This window comes from Rhinolophus sinicus, linkage group LG09 (assembly GCF_036562045.2).
Source record: "Rhinolophus sinicus isolate RSC01 linkage group LG09, ASM3656204v1, whole genome shotgun sequence".
Taxonomy (NCBI): Eukaryota; Metazoa; Chordata; class Mammalia; order Chiroptera; family Rhinolophidae; genus Rhinolophus; species Rhinolophus sinicus.
The window spans coordinates 37,944,497-37,962,485 of NC_133758.1; the positions used below are offsets into that span (position 1 = coordinate 37,944,497).

Here is a 17,989-nt window from a genome sequence, read left to right on the forward strand (position 1 = left end):
CACTGGATATGAATCTCAAAAAATACTGAGTGAGAAAAGTCAGATGCAAAATTGTAGATAATGTAGTTTTTCATTTATGTGAAGTTTAAGAATAGACAAAAATGATCTATGGTGATAAATATATAAATAGTGGCTGCCAGAGGCAGGGGTTGGGGGTAATTGATTTGAAAGGAGCATAAAGGTGATAGATGTGTTCAGCATCTTGATCTGGGTTATGATTACACAGGCATATGTTTGTCAAAATCCATTGAGCTACAGCACACTTAAAATTTGTGCACTTTACTGTTTATAATTTATATTCAATAAAGTACTATTAGTTTTTAAAGGCATTAATATATGTATTTTATAATATTATCTTGTCATTTATTTTTTTAAAATATTACTTCCTTAAACCAAACCAAGTTTTAGCTATTTATTTTCTATACCTGAAAGATGTTGTTCCATTCTCTTTATTTTTCTGAATAGGAGATCCTTGAAGCGACAGAATTTTATTTCCTGGCAGCACAATTTGCTTGAGAACTGAAGCTATAAAAACAAAAGAAAAACGTATGATTAAAAAAAAAAAGCAATCACGTGACATTAGGAATAATTCAGGACAACAGCTTTAAATATACGCAAAATAATCAAAAAGAATTTCAAACTGTCCTAGAACTATGTTTAAATTCAAATATGACAATGAATTTATTCCCTACACAAGAAATCATCTACTAAAATCAAGACCTCCAGTCTTCAAATTGCCTACAGAATCACCAACATCATAAAATTATACAGAAAAGGTCACAAAAACATGTTAATAACATATCATTTATATTGGTAGCTTGTAAAAATACATAAAACTTCTAGATTTTATGTGTAAGATTAATTTCCAAACTTAGAGAAAGAAGTACATTTTAAATAGAAATAAGGCTATAACAAATTTTATAAGTTAAGAACTACTTATTTACTACTGGATTATTTTATCTAATTACAATACCATGAGTGGTGGCTTCTTTTATTCTAAAACAACATATACTCCTAAAAAGTGGCTACGAAGGCATGTAAAGAATGTAATTTAAAAAACAGTGTAAACAGGAAAAAAAAAAGAGAGAGAATGTAATATAGTTATCTTTCAGTTTTCTCTCGTAGGTCCCAACATAAAAGACCAAATCTCTTTTAATATAACAATAAAAAAGTACAAAACTCCATCGTGTTTCAAACCCAGTGTGATGCGGCGGGGGTGGGTCAGAGTCTACCTGGAGGAAACTGACTGGTAGGTATTGCAGTGCTCACTGGCATCTTCTGTCCAGATTTCTGCATGGTCAGCGCTGAGGAATGAGACAGTGTAGTCACTTGTTTTGCAATGCCTCCTGAAGGCTTCTGGACTACCTGAAGCAATGAGAACTATCATTATAGTCATTCAACCAAACTTGCTTTAGGAAAAGAACAAACTTTCAGTTGTCACAATAGAACAAACAACTGTGGTCATCTAACTGTAAATATACCTTCATCTTAGCATAAGAAAAGCCTACTTAAAATTTAAATTTGTATGTAACAAAATTATCTTTTTCAAAAGCAAAAAACATGACTATCACATACATATTATTATTTAGAGTGAAATTCAAATATACATTACATACTGCCCAATTTAAACCTCCATATGCACCCTATTTTCATTTTTTTAACTTGCAGAAATTTTCAAACATATACAAAAGTAGAAGAAACAATAAAAAGATACATGGTACCATTATTACCCAGCTTGAACACTGATCAATTCTTGACCAATCTTGTTTCTTCTATATCCCTACCCACTTTCCCACCACTTTCAACTATTTTAAAGCAAATCCCAGGCACATCTTTTTGTCTATAAATATATCTCCAAAAGATAAGGCCTTTTAGTGGGCAGTTTTTAAAAAGTATCTGGAAAATGACAATGTTGAAGGCACTCTCCAAGGTAACAAGTTCAAGAAATCCAGAGAGTGAGGGTTGGGGATAAAGGAAGAGAAATTAAGGTAATAGCAGGGCCTTATTTTTAGCTTCAAAGAAGGAAAAACAACAGCAGAGCTTCACTTTTTTCACTTCAAAGAAGAAAAAGTCACCATGTATTTGAGCCAGCCACAGACAGTGAAATATTTATTACTATAAGTCCTTAAACCCATATATGGCTAATATAAACAAGCCAGGAGACAGACTTCTGAACAGAATTTTGGGAGTACAATTTATTCTATACTTCAATTTTTTGTAAATAACATTTAAAATCAAGTGTATATCACTAAACAAAATTAGCTCACAAGAAACTCAAAATGCCCCGATAAATAATCCTATAGGAACTAATGCCCCTAGAGAAGAAACACAAGTTGGAATAAGTCCATTGCCATCATTCTACAAGAACAGACTCTAGAAAAACAGAAAGAACTCTTGAAAGCGAAGATGTATTTCAATAAGTAGAGGTCATACTTATGTATTATCAGATTTAAATTCTACAACGTGATATATATATATATAATATATATATATATTCAGAGTCTCATTTATGCATTCAGAAAAGAAACTCAACAAAAACACTCCTGACAACACAGGCTTATTTCCTTACTGTTTACATTTTCTTCCTTGATATCCTTTACTAGGTATTCTTTCCAGTATTTTTATTATGAAAGATAGTAATAAAATATTATTAGAAATTTGATTATGAGTTAGTCTTAATACCATTTTTGATGGGTACTCAAAAATATAACAGCCAGTGGCCTGCCCCTCAGGTGAAAAGGGAGGCAGGACTCCACGCCCCTGGAACTGGGACAGGAGGGGTGTGTGTGTGTGTGTGTGTGTGTAGTTGTATACATATATGTATACATATGTGAATGATATGGCATATTTACACATATCACAAAGTGTTGTGCTGGGATCAACAATCTTGAATCCCCATCATTGCTCATCTTAATGACTATAAGACTTGGGGCAGCACATATGCAGCATATTCCTGCACACTTGCCAAACAAAATAAAATATGAGTGAAAAAGTATAATTCATTAGTGTTCTTTCAGAGTAAGTAACATTTAAAACCACAGTATTAGGCATCTTACAGAGACTGAAATTATCTTAGAGGAATGGAAACTGGCCCCAAAAAGGGATATTTTCTTCTACTTGGCAAACAAAAGAGGTATTTTTTTAAAACTTAAGTCCTCTATTTACTTTCCCTCCAGAAAACCACTAGAAAAGAAGACTAGGAAATAGTACGTACCTTACCTTTTTCTCTTGACATATCAAATTCTTATGTTTTATTTGGATTTAACATAAATTAATGTTCTAGTCATTTACAGAAAATACAGGTCTAGAGCCACAAAATATTTCTTACATAAAGAATGTAAAGAATTCTTTATAGGTATGTTTTACATGAATTATGACTTTACATAACTATGATCTAAGATATCTGACATGGAACTTAAATTCCGCAAGGAAAGGAAGCAAAGAAACACAAGTATGGATTAAACAAATAGACTATATAATATAATACTCTGTCTTATATTAATTTTTGCTCCAAAAGACACATTAGAGCTGATTGTCTGGCTAGGTCTTATTTTCAGGGAGACACGGTAGAATCAAGGGTAATTATCTCCTCTAATTTCTATATAATATTCAATGTGTGTTTACCGGCAGGCACTACCCAAGGCTGAGTTCTAGAAAACAGAGGGCCCTAACTAAACAAAAACTGTAGCATAAAATCAGAAAATACCTGTTGGTTGCCAACTATTTCTCAGGAACAGCCAATGTGTTCCTTATCTTCTGGGACAATGGCATACTCTACTAAATGCCAGCACTTCAATATGCCCACATTCAGCCTCAGAATACCTCTTAACACACAGCTCAAGTAAAATCCTACAGTGGCAGGTGAAATTTATTTGCCATGCCCAATCTAGATTAAAATTTAACTTTGGTAAAACTCAGAATATGCTGTTTCTTTCATTTAAAGAGCCTTCCAAATACTTTTAAAAATTTCCTCACATGAAATTTTAATTACATTACCATCTTTTGTAGGAATTAGTAAATGTTGCTTTAAATGGAAAACCTATAAATTTCTGTTAAAAAAAATTTAATGTGCTTACTGTCTGATTTGATTTATATGAAGTTCTAGAACAAGCAAAACTAATCTGTGGGAAAAAATGATCAGAAGAGTCGTTACTTCTGCAGGGATGGGGGTAGGGACTGACTGGGAAGGGACACAGGGAATTTCAAGGTAATAGCAACATTCTATATCTTGGTAGGCGGTTTGAGTTATTCAGAAGTATTCACTGTCAAAATTTATACAATGATTCATTTAAAATTTGTGTATGTCATTGCATGTAAATTTCAGCTAAAAACAAAAAACAAATAATGAACTGTAGTTAATAATGTGCATGTTTAATTATTTAGGAAGGAGTCTTTGAAATGCATCAAAACATTATGATTGATAGCTGGATAAATACATGATAAATCAAGTATACTAACTGTAAACAGAATCTAGGTGGTTGCTATACGAGTGTTCACTCTAAACTTTGTTATGTTAGAAAATTTTCATAATAAAGTATTTTCTTGAATAATTCAAAACTAAGACATATACATGACATATACATATTATCTCCAAATAGATTATTTTCTATAAATTCTAATGAACGCTTACCTAACTAAAAAAGTACATATATTCCTCAAGTAAATTTAAATGAACTAGCATTAAACTATAATAGTAAAACTATTACTATATAAAACTCTGATTAAATTATGGTCCATGAAGAATTTTCCATGTAAACCCTAACTACATATGGTAAATAAAGGGTAGGCTTTACTTGAATTCAACCTCTTTCTTCACCAAACCTTTCGTTAGTCCTATTTAAGATTACAATTAACAACTGAATTCTATCTTTCCTCTCAGTTTTAACACAATACAAAAAAAAAAAAAAGAAAAAAGACAAACTGCTTAAGTCTGGATACTAATAGGTTATTCCAGTATCAAACTGAGAGCCAGTAAAACAACCAATGATCCTTGTTTTTTTCCATACTCAATTTTTATTTCCACTTATCTAACAAAAACGCTGGCCACCAGCATAATCAGAGACTAAAATTTATACCTTGAAAATACTTCTCTCTATCCAGTGCAAACTGAAGTCAGAGATAATTAACTGAGCTAAATCTCACAGAGTACTTCATATAAAAACATATTTGTTGAAAATTCTTTAATGGTTACCCATACTTCAAAATAATTAGGTACAAGAAAAAAAATATGATGCAACAACAAAAACTTTTTTCTAATATTCTTGGTTGATTTATTTTAAGGGATCAGTTTTACTTCAATATAATGGAATGGAAAATTGCCATGTTAATAATGCTCTAATAATTAGTATTTGTTTTTGTCTTATACCCACAGAACAGTAATATTTGGAGAATTATTGCTGAACACACTTGGCTACTTATTTATCAAATGTCTACAATTCTATTAAAGAAGAAAAGTGAGTAATAGAGTCACTTGGAGGGAAAATATATGTATATATACATATATATGTAAATATATACATATATTTATATATATATTTGAAATGAGGAAATATCTATGACAATATTAAAACTCCCTGCCCTAATTCCAAGTATAAATTATTCTTAAAGATATTCAAGTGATAGATATATAAATATAAGATTACTAAGAGTAATAATATTCAATGTACTCTCTAAAATTGTCAGCCTTTTATCCAAAAACAGAGACCAAGAATTTTGAATTAACATTTTCATTCAGGAATTTTATTCACATATTATGGGTTTGAGAGGCTTATTGTTTAATTTTTATGTGGTAAATTAGTTATTAAAATTTACCAAAATTTAATTTAAAAAGTGATCAAATTAAAATTTAACTTTTCTAAATTAAATTAGTTTTGCTAATTAAGTTTAATTTTAATTAAGATGATAGTCTTTAAATTAAATTTAGCTTTTGCTCAATTATGAGTGAAAGGTTTGTTTACAAATATTCTAAGAAAACTTTTAAGCACTGATACTCCCGAAAGCTTCTACTTAATTGTCACCAGTAGACTATACAATTCCTTCATTTTCTTTCCTTAACTTTCAAACAAAGGTGAAAACGTAAAAACATTTTGTTGGAGTGTATAAAATCATATAACAACACCTACACCAGAATTGATAGATAACCAACAAGATTCACCATTCAGAAGAACTAGATTCTTAGATGAAATCCCAGGAACTACTGATTAAGTCCATAGTTCAACATTTTAGGACCAAAATATACAAACACTGAACTATTGGTACAAACTAAAAAACTTATACCTGAAAAAACGGTTAGCAATTCTAGTTAATTTACTTGATGAGAGCTTTAGCAGATCCCCAGAGAATAACATACACTAATCAATGATGACATGCAGTGATAAATCTAAACTAAGTAAAGTGGAGAGGGTCTCTTTAATCTGAAATAAAAATGCATAATTTCATAAAATAGTAATTGTACAAAACCTAAACCCTGAAATAGGATCCTTATAACTTCAAAGTGTGATATTTAAAACATCTCATCCAAAAGGCAGGAAATCTATATAATTCTTCATAAAAACTAGCACCAACTAGAATAAAGTATTAAGAGGGAATTTTTACATCAATTATTAAAGGATATAACTTTCATGATTAATTATTAAAGGAAATAAATTACACAAAATTTAAATCTAACGTTAAACAAGATAGGCATACTTGTATTCTTCAGACCATTTGTGGAGACTGAATCCTGAGTTGAAGACACCACAGATTTGATCCAGTGTGGCAATTTCCATATTTTAAATAATTATTTTCCATAATTCTTCTAAGGTGCATTGAATACTTATGTTTCTAGCACCCTGAGTGTTTCCCTGCTCACTTAAATGTAGGATTACATTGGACTATGGTTTATGATGGACTCACTGATGATGTTCTTAAATTGCTGAAGAAATATTAATTCAAATTTGAGTAATATTCATTTTCTAAATTAGTTGATTTGAAAGAATGTCCTAGTTCAATACTGTCTGTGTCATTACCATACAGAATAGCTTATGCTGTTTTGTGCCCCAGGTAAAAATCTGTTGTAAAACAGATTACAATGCATCTTCAGTGTCTGGCTGCTCTGGTTTTTGCCATTTTAAATAGGAAAGTATTAATAATGACACTAAATTTGTTGACTAAAATTGAAATAAAGGTCAAACAAGAAAGCAGAGTGCACAAGTAAAATTATTCTACATTCTTTTAAGAATGAAAGAAGTTTAAAAAAATCCCTAAACCTTAACCATTTGATTTTGTTACATTTTTTCTTGACCAAAATTGTTTCATGTATAACAAGTCAAACCTACAAAACGTAAATGCTGGATAGTCAATGTCAAGATATTATAACCAGGTAGTTTTCTGTTTCAGGATACTCCAGAAACCTGTAAGTTCTTGCCATGAGCACCATAACTTAAATGGAAAGGCACTGGGTTCTGGTCTGAAATTCATTACTTACTGAGTGCCACTGGATGAGTCACTTAAAATTTCCAGACTCACAGTTTTCTCCCTGCATTTTCAGCATCACAAAATTATTTTAAAATCACAGCGCATACATGACATGCTTTTAAACCTCTATGTAGCTATAAAGCATTATTTCACTTCAGGGACCAATAGGCTATAGATGTTCAATAAAGATTAACACTGATTCAACAATCATCTATGACCCAGAAAAAGGATTTCGATTCTGTTCAGTGCTACCAAAAAGAGGCCTTTCCTTGGGGCAATTACTCTGTTCCAGTGGTTCCCAAACCTGGCTGCTCAGACTGATGTTTACGAATCACTACTTCTAAAAAGGTTTCATCTCTGAGATTAAATTCAGACACCTAAGAGAAAGTCTGCAAGGCAGATACATTTCTCCATTTGAAAATTAGACCCAGAGTAGGAAGGGATGAAAAAAGGTTAGCACCCAGGAAATGACTATTACTTCCTACCTACCAAAAAGTTTGACAACTATTTAAATTGATCTTTCCCCTTCCATTCTGCTCCCAAAGCTGCCCTCTGCCTCAAAGACAATCATCCACAAACGTTAACCTCTTCTCCTGATCACACAAACAAGGCTGGGAAGTTAAGTTAGATTTTATTATTCCAAAAAGCAGAATAAATTAAAACAAAGAGATTCAAAACACAGCCTTTAACACAAAGATTTACAAAAGAGAGCAAGGGCAATCACCAAAAATAAAAAAAACAGGCATCTCTGTTATAGTATAAGATAGGGAAGAGCGACACTAAAAAAACCGTGATTTTTAATTAACGCACCATGTACAATCTCATACAGGTTAACAACACTTTCATAGTCTTCTGACAAAATTTGTCTTGAATGAAAAATTAAGTCAAATGTTCTAAACACTAATCAGTAAACAGCTAAGATTTCTTTCTCCCAAGAACCTCCCAACCTACCAAATTTAGGAAACACGTCAACTCCCTTCACTATCTTCCTGTCCCCTCAGCATATTGTTTTTAAAGAAATCTTACCATAACATCACCTATGTAATAACCCTACCAAAAATATTTCACCTGAATCTAACCTTGAAACAATCAGAGAAAACAAAATAAAGAACATTCTGCAAAACAACTAGCCTGGGCACTTAAAATATAACATAATGAGCAACCACAAAAGGGTAGGGGGCTGTTCTAGATTAAAGGAGCCTAAAGAGAAATGACAAGTAAATGTAATATGCAATCCTTTATTAGAAACAACATCAGAAAAAAAAATAGCTATAAAGGACATTGTTAGGAAAACTGGGGAATTACATATTGTACCAATATTAACTTCCCCTGTGGGATAAGTATGTTGTGGTTACATTAAAAAAAAAAAAAATCCTTTTCCCTAAGAGATACACAGTATGTAACAGTGCAATGTCACGATTTCTGCAACCAACTCTCAAATGGGTCAGGAAAAAATTCTGTGTTTGTATATGTGAATACAGAGAGGGAGAGACCAGTTAACGACCGGTCAAACTTGGTCAAGGGTACACAAGGGCTTGTTTTACTAGTCTTGCCAGTTTTCTGAATGTTTCAAATTTAAAAAATAAAAAGTTGAGGAAGAAATAAAATGTTACTCACTAGTTGTTTGACTTTAACTGCCTGTGGAATACCAGCTGGTTGTGAAAGAACGGGACCCGGCTGTGTAAGTTTGATTTGGACTGGAGTGCCAATGACAGGCTTATCAGATGTGGTCCCAGCAGAAGTAACCACAGGTTTCACAGACGGAACACAAATAGCTGCTGCTGAAGTTTCTCCAAAAGTTACCGATGGAAGGGCCAGTGTCACTGCTGCCCCAGAGACAATTGGTTTTTCAGGTTGAAGTGAGACTGCTGTAACTGTATTTTGTATGGATGACACAAGCGGTTTTGGAGTCTGAAGCAAAACAGTTCCAGCTGTTGTTCCTCCTGGTACAGCGGCAGGACTCACAGAATGAAGTGTCATAACTCCAGTTTTTGCTCCCCCTGGACCAGCAAGTGGATTCAGAGTTTGCACTGACACAGGTCTGGGTGTTGTTGCTCCGGAAACAAGGATGGGCTTTTCAGACTGGACTGAGGAAACTGTGGGTGTCACCACAGAAGTTGTTACTGGTGTGGTACAGGTAGTAGTAATGACTACTTCGCTAGAAGTCTGCTGAACACACTGCTGAATAAAACTCTGGGAGTTAGGCATGAGTTGTCGTAAGGCACTCACACTTTTCTAGAAGTGGGAGGAAAAACAAAACCACTGATAACTAAACAAATTAGCTACTAGTAAGAAAGAACTACTTTGTACTTCATATCTTTACAACATAAAATAATTCTAAAGTATATCAAATGTTTCAGTTGAGGAAATCTAGTATCACATTTATTATTTGTATCTTGTCAATAGCCAAGATATAATCAACTTAAAGCCCAAAGTGCTTTACTTTTTCAATATGAAATTATTATGTCTTGGTATTAAACTTATTTTGTATACCTAAAATCAGTTTGTTAAAATACAACACTGTTTCATACTGTTTGTATGCATTTAACCCCATAATAGATCACTAACAACTTCAGTATCTATAAATTTGTTTATACAACAGCAGACTAAAATAAAGCTTTTTAAAAATAACTTTCAAACTTTTGATAGAAATAGTCTTCACATCAAAATGAAGCTAATACAAACAAGGTCAATTTTCTTTTTTTTTAATTTTTCATAATTTATTTATATTTATACATGCATAATACAACATATTTAATAAAACCTAAAATTCAAAGAAACTAATTATTTATTAAACTAAATAACTCTTCTTTAAAAACTAGATAAGCATTCTTTTCCTAATAAAGTGACGTCTAAATGTAAATATTGACAGGAGGCCTATTCATTTTATAATAAGAGGAAGATACTACTTAATCTGTAAAATTTATCTAAACACAATTATCTTATTTTTTGTTATTATGTTTTATTTTCTTTATTAAATTTATTGGGGTGACAATGGTTAGTAAAGTTACACAGGTTTCAAGTATACATTTCTAGAATACATCATCTATGAGGTGTGATAAAAAACTATGGTAATATTTAAATAAAAAAAGATTATTACAGTAAAAGACACATTGCCATTAATCCCCCTCAAAATATTCCCCCTCGCTTCAAACATACTCATCCCATCGTTTTCGCCACTTTCAGAAGCAGTTCTGTAAGTCCTCTTTCGTGAGTGTCTTTCATTGTGCTATCACAGCTGCCTCGATGTTGTGAATGGATTCAAAACGTTTACCTTTCATGACCATTTTGACTTTGAAGAGCCAGAAGTCATGCGGTGCCAGATCTGGTGAATAAAGTGAACGAGGACACAGCGTAATGTTTTTATTTGACAGAAATTGCCATACCAGAAGCGATGTGTGACTTGGAACCTTTCAGTTGTGGTCACAAAATACAGTGAATGCTGCTGCTGAGTGCCATCCAATGGAAAGGCAGGGATCTTTAATATGGGAAGCAGCGCTTCGAACCTTAGTAACAGTGAGTATAACAAGTTTCAACTTGTTTGTTGCAGTCAGTCGGGTGTGAGCTATGATTGAGAGGTGTGTTTTAAAGTGTGCTATAAATCATGGACCACGAACAACGTATTAATATGAAATGGGCAAATGGTTTAATCCTCCATCATGACAATGCTCCCTGTCACACGTTGCTTCTGGTATGGCAATTTCTGTCAAGTAAAAACATTACAGTGTATCCTCAATCACCTTATTCACCAGATCTGGCACCGTGCAACTTCTGGCTCTGCCCCAAAGTAAAAAATGATTCAGGACATCAAGGCAGCCACAACTGCGCAACTAAAGACACTCATGAAAGAGGACTTCCAGAACTGCTTCAGAAAGTGGCAAGAACAATGGAATAAGTGTGTTCGAAGCGAGGGGGAGTATTTTGTGGGGGATTAATGGCAACTTTTACTGCAACAAATTTATAAAAGTATCTAGCATATACCTTTTCTGCAATAATTTTTTTTAATTTAAACATTCACTGTATTATTTGATCACACCTCATATATATCACATTGTGTGCTTACCATCCAGAGTCAGTTCTCCTTCCATCACCATATATTTGACCCCCTTTACTGTCTTCTATGCTCCCCCTTTCCTTTATCTTCTGTTGACCACTAAAATGTTGTCTGTGTCTATGAGTTTTTGTTTGTTTGTCTAAAACATGGTCAATTTTCTTAATTAAGCTAAAACACTTTCTGGGTGGATTTTAAGTTAGTATTTAATCTTTGTATCCTGCTGAAAGAGTTAGAGAGTTCAAACTAAAAAGTAGAAGGTTCTGCCTTTTCATCCCTGGGGTTTTGTTTGTATTTTGAGTTAAGAAAAAATGATGGAACAGCAGGTAGACAGATTATCTTTTTGTGAGTTCATGGGCTATTTTGAAACATTTTCTTGTTTTGACACTTATTCAGTCAGACCACCTTTATGTAACAGGCAAATGAGAACTATTGTTCCTCTTCCTTTCTTTTTTTTAATTAAAAGAGATTGATAAAATTCTTATACGAAGAGGTTTTCCAATAGATATAAATATAATAACAAAGGAAAATAAGAATGTCTCTAATAATCTTTTTCCAGACTTTAAAAATGATAGCAAATAAACTGCTTTGGAAACACATGACAAATGAAGTGATTTGATTAAATTTAAGCTAGAAATCTAAGATGAGGGAGTCCTGAGAAAAACACAATTGGAAAGAAATGTTGAAGTAATAAGATGTAAAGAGGCAACATTAAAAAAATGTAAGTCTAAATTACCTCTTGATCACCTGGCCAAAGTTAAGCTTAAAGGCGAAATCCCTGATCCCTATGCACTATCCAATCCCCAAAAGTTTTCAAGAATGAGAAAAAGAAATTCTCAAGAAAATTGCATAAGGCTTAACAGGTCCTTAGAAAACAGATACAAAGTGCAAATACTTCACGGTAATATTTAATAACTTAAAGGTAATGTTATCTACAAAGTAAAATCAAATAGGCTGGACCTGTGAGTTTGATCAAAAGTCAGTCAACTGAAACAGTTTTCTCATCTCCAAAATGGAAAATAATGTTTAGCACCTATTCTCAAAAGAGTGACATGAAAATTAAGTGCAAATGATACAAATTAAAAGTAAAGTATCGAGCAAAGAATCAGACACACAGTAGGTGCTTACTAATTTCCCTCCTTCTTCCCCATGTTGTCTCCAGTAAGTATGAAATAAACTCAAGAGTTGTCAGTGTAATGTAGAGCACCTATGGCTCACAGAACCTTTGCACTGAAAGGGACCCAAGGAAGAATTGCCTCAAACTTCTCAATCAAGAGGGTCATCTGAAAACAGGGCACTAGTCATTTGATGTTAGGTATTACGCTGGCCCTTCAACCTTCCCTTTCCCAGACTAAGTCTTCTCTGGCTAAAACAGTCTCAGTTTCTTCAGCCACACTTAATATCCCACGATTGGCACCCTCCTAATCAACTTGGTTAACCACCTACAGAGAGTTTCCACTATTTTAATATTCTTTTGAAAATGTGGTACCCCATCTCCCTTCCCACTCTTTTTTCATGAGACAACCAAAAGGAGTCTTCCACTATGAACCCTCTTTCATCTCCCCTACACAATTAAGGCAAATTTTTCTAAAGGTAACTCCTCATTCCATTATTTTAAAATTTATAGTATGAGTCTTTGGTTCACTATAGTCCCAGGTCTTTAATGACTATAAATTTCAATTCAATTCCTTTCCAGTGTCCGAGTATCCAAATATATATATATATTTTAGTCGGTCAAACCAAGCTTTTGTTATTAAAGTCATTGTTCTCCATCAAAATTCTATTTAATTAAATAAATCTTAAAGAATATGCCTGCTAATAATATAAATTAAATTTCTTAAATAATAGCCTTTCCACTAAATTTGACACTATGTGGTTTATTACTTCTAAGAGAATACGAGTCATTACGACAAAGAAGGCCTTATTTTAAAAATGTTATGAATCTTTGCATACATCTTATGTTAAGAATCTTTGCATACACAAGCATTAAAAAATATAATCAAGTTATATTCATAAATGAGATGTTACTTCTGTTTTCCCAATGTTACAATCAAAAGAACATGGACTATCAACGTGATTTACAAATTATAACGACAGTGAGAGGTTTCTCCTACATTGTTAGTTATCTTCACATTAAATTGCTATCATGCTGAAACATTCAGGTTTTAAATTATTTTCAAGTAATCTAATCCAAAGAATTTCTTGAAAGTAACACATAACTATACCTTAAGAAAAGGAACTAGGTGAGGCTGCGGTGAAGACTTGAGTTCAACATACAGTTGTCTAGTAAATTCTTCTGCTTCGATTTTTGCATCCTGAGGATGGGAGAAACAAAAACACTTTTAGGTCTACAAATATCTTAAGAGAAACAATGTATAATTCATGATTGTAGACATAACAAGCTTTGCACAGTGGGGGCATTTTTTTTATGTCACTTGTGAATGAATAAACATAAACAACAGAGATGTTTGTTCACACAGAACACAATGAAGGGATGATTTTTTTTAAGATCCCAGTAAGCAAAGTAAGTAGCGCTAACACCCTGAATGAGGATATTACAGTCTGTTAAGAACAATTAAGTTGAAGACATAGGAATCCTAAATTTCTTAAGGTAGAGAACAGGAAGTTATTTGGTTTGGGAGCCTTGGTTTTTTGTTTGTTTTGCTTTTTCCACTTTGAAATTACCTTAACCAAGGTAAGACTATATTTTTAGAATGCTATTGTAAGACCCTAAGGTATACTATTTAGAATGTTATTGTAGGCCATAAGATAAACTACTTTTCTAAAGGACTTAAGAACCTTTCTATATTGCCCTACAATCCAAGCATTTAAGGGATCTATGAGGTCTACATTATTGTCACATTAATACTAAAAAAAATTTTTTGCCTTTTTCACTGTGCTGAGGTTTGTTCTGATGGTACGAAAGTAATAGTAAAGATGCTGTCAAGAAAGGTAATGGCAACAAATTGAAATAGTTGTTATTGTATTTTACATCACTATGCACTTGTGGTAAAAAACAAAAATAGAGCCAGTTTCACTTTAAAATGTCCTAGTGAAGCAGTAAAAATTAATTTTCCTAAATCTCAACACTTCAGTAGACATCTTTTTAATATTGTTTATAACAAAACATGAACCACACATGGAACATTTCTGCTGCAAATCAAATTAAGAAACTCAAGGAAAAGCACTTTGTCATTGAGTTGCTAGCTGAACTAGCTTCTTTTTTTTCATTTACTGGTAAGAATGTCAAACCAACTGTGCTGATTTAGAAGACTTGGGTATTTGATAGGCATTTTATCGAAAAGAAGAAGAAAAAATAGGCTGTCACTGGAAAACACATCACATCACATTCTTTGTACTTAGTACTTAGAAACTTTTTAATGTTTTCTTGGATACACGTTCCTTCCCATATCATTCCTCTTAATCCAGAGTATTCCATCTTAGAGAAACAAGTCACCAGATCTCCTTTAAAAACTAACATACCTTGAAAATGGAAGACCAAAAGCTCAATGTTTACTTAAAAAAGCTCAAAAGATAAAAACTTATTTATATGACTTATAATTTTAAATATGTAAAAGTTTTCCCAAATAGAAAACTATTTCAAATGTGCTCTATTGCTAATAAATTATAGGAAGCATTAAAAAAAAGTAGTAAAGAAGGTATTTTAATATTTATAAACTATGCTTGTTTTCCTGTACACTATTTGAAACACAGTTAACCCCTGAGCAATGCAGGGACAGTGGCACCAACTGCTGTGCAGTGGAAAATCTGCACATAACTTTTGATTCTTCAGTCAGCCCTCGGCATCCTTGGGTTCAACCAACCAAGGATCTAAGTGGACCTGCACAGTTCAAATCTGTGTTGTTCAAGGGTCAACTGTAGTGTCAATGTCTTCTGCTAGGGAAAAAGTAACCATTTTTATACGAAAATACATGAAAATTCTCATTAGATAGCCAGAGAAGTATGTAGATTTTAGCAATTCAAAATATCCAAAATTATATTTGTCTGCTACATCCTCAGCATAGTTCTTAAGCATATAATATGCAATATTTGCTAATTTCCACCTTCATCCGCTTTGTAATGTATCTAAACATTTTACCTGAAAGAAGATAGAAGAAATCAAGGATGTGTAATTTGGTAGCTAAAAGACACAGCATCATGATACTTAAATAAACCTCAAAGGTCATCACATTTATTCTTCTCATCTTATAGAGAAGGAAACTGAGACCTAAGGAAGTTAATTCCACAGGTCCCAAAGTTTATTGTTTGGACATAGAAAACTCAATTTTATTATCTGTTGACAGTCTGACTTTCTGGTACTTACAATTTGAATATCAACTTTTTATTTGACCAGTCAACCTTCTCTCCAAGGCTCTTTTTAGGCTAAGGGAAGCAGGACTGGCATATAGAAAGTAATATACTATAATAGATTTACTTGCCTAAGATTTATAATCATAACAAAGCTTTCAAGAAGCAAAAGCAAAGTGTATCAAAAAAATCCATTTAAAATAAACCTCACTTTAAAACATTTATTTCCCATTTAAAACATGCTCTATGAATTCTTACAGAGCTTGCAAGATTTCATAGTACTAATTACCAAAAGTTGTTCCACCAGTTTCTTCACATTCTGCCCCATTTCTGGGGACTGTGATCCACTACATGCTAGTTTTATTAACATTGCAAGGAAGTTCTTACATTTCTTCACATTTTCAAGCATCATCTAAATAAAGAAATAGAAACAAACACAAACGTTAGCTAGAAAATAGAATCCAAGAAAATTTGTAAAGAGCTGCATTTATGTAAGGTACTGGTGACAGCTTACCGGAGAAAGATTAGTCTGAGAAGTTACTGAGTTCTCTGCTTTGAGATTGGGCTCATCTGCGGGGCCGGGTGGTGCTCCCAAACTTGAAGGCTTCAGGGTAGTTACAGTATTCAACGGCTTCACAGAAGTAACTGTGACAACATTGGTTGGCACAGCCACAGGCTGAAATTAAAAGTATATATTTAAATATGTATTACTATGATACGTATGATAGTGGGTGCCTCATCTCACATTTACCAGATTACAACAGATCTTAAAATCTTTGCTTTCATGTTATGCTCTACCTAGTCTAAAGCAATGTAACACAGTTATAAAAGCTCTGGACTCTTGCAAATCTGGGTTTTAGTCTCATCTACCTACCTACTAAGTGTTGACCTTAGACAAGTTACTTAATGCTGCTAACCCTCTGATTCCTATAAATAAAAAACAAGGATAGCAATGGTACCTACTATCCTAGGTTGTTTGTGAAATACAGTGCCAAGCACAAAAAATATTACTACTTCTCTAAAAACGATGTGAAATAATAAGCCTCTATATGAAAATATAGCATTTCCTGCCTGTCCTGTAATTTTCTTAAGCATAAAGCAGAGATTTACTGGTCATCTTATATTCAGATAAGATGCTTTTATGTAGACTATAAGAGTATGCACTATAAATATTACAAAAGTGACATCTCATTTTCAGACTGCAAAGAGTTTCAGTTGCTTCTTCCACACTGTATTGAAATGAGGTGTGATTATAGCACCACCTGCAGGATAAAAAGTTTCATACAAGAAATCACAAATCAGATAGTAATTTAGACAACCATATTGAAATAAATCAACAATCTTATTTTAAAGACAGACACTAAAAGTTAGAACATGAGTAAAGTTTGGAGGTGGGAGAGAGAACAGTATTTGCAATTCACACAGAAAAGTGAACACTGCATCATTATTTTAATTTAAATGCGTGTGTTCTATAGGCGTATAGCCCAAAAAGTCAAGTTACCATCATCTTCAAGAAAATTGCCTTTTGTAATAGTCAAGATGGGTGAATCTGAATGTACACCCAAATTTCCCACTTTAGAAAAACTGGAGTTTGTATTAGACAAGAATGTTTTAAGGGTAAAAATGGGAAGGAAATTAAACACACTGATTGATGATGATTAGAACTAATGAAGAAATATCAAGCAAAAAAAGGTACAGTAAAAAATTGCACCTAAATTAGTATAATTTTATTAAGTATGAACAGATCTCAAAGGCAACAATAAAAATGATGTCTGCCTTCTATTCCTATCCTTAGTCCTGTTCTCCAAGGACAACTACTGTGCAGTTTCCTCTGGGTCCTTATGGAGATTTTCTAATAAACTTGTTTAGGTTTATGTACAGTAAATAAATACTCTTTCTTCAATGAGTCTATTTTATGTTCAGTCATTCACTCTTTGTGCCACTAATTTACAAAACTGTAATCTGGAACGTTAGCTGGTATGATCACCTTTCAGTATCAGTGAGAAGCATTCCTCAGGGGAGTTTTGCTCCTCTCCCTTATGAAGCAAAATAAGCCCCAATGAAATGAGTTCAGGAAAAGTGTCCTAAATATTTGTGAGCAGAGGGAGTACTTATGGCATTTCTACTCTCCTTGTCAATATTTAATTCTGTCTGCAGTACAAAATATGTCCTTCA

General features: G+C 32.9%; 1 protein-coding gene across 4 annotated transcripts in view; it reads right to left on the reverse strand.

The window, feature by feature from the left end:
- TAF4B (TATA-box binding protein associated factor 4b) overlaps window positions 1–17,989 on the reverse strand; it is a 118,827-nt gene that overhangs the window by 79,774 nt on the left and 21,064 nt on the right. For all 4 annotated transcript variants that reach the window (XR_012498777.1, XM_019741280.2, XM_019741281.2 and 1 more), the window contains 6 exons: window positions 16,329–16,490; window positions 16,104–16,226; window positions 13,732–13,821; window positions 9,073–9,690; window positions 1,233–1,365; window positions 426–525 (listed from right to left, as the gene is read on the reverse strand). Coding sequence is in view for 3 of the 4 variants with exons in the window: in XM_019741280.2 (XP_019596839.2) it covers window positions 426–525; window positions 1,233–1,365; window positions 9,073–9,690; window positions 13,732–13,821; window positions 16,104–16,226; window positions 16,329–16,490 (1,226 nt within the window). In the remaining variant the exon portion in view is untranslated. The remainder of the gene's footprint in view (window positions 1–425; window positions 526–1,232; window positions 1,366–9,072; window positions 9,691–13,731; window positions 13,822–16,103; window positions 16,227–16,328; window positions 16,491–17,989) is intronic.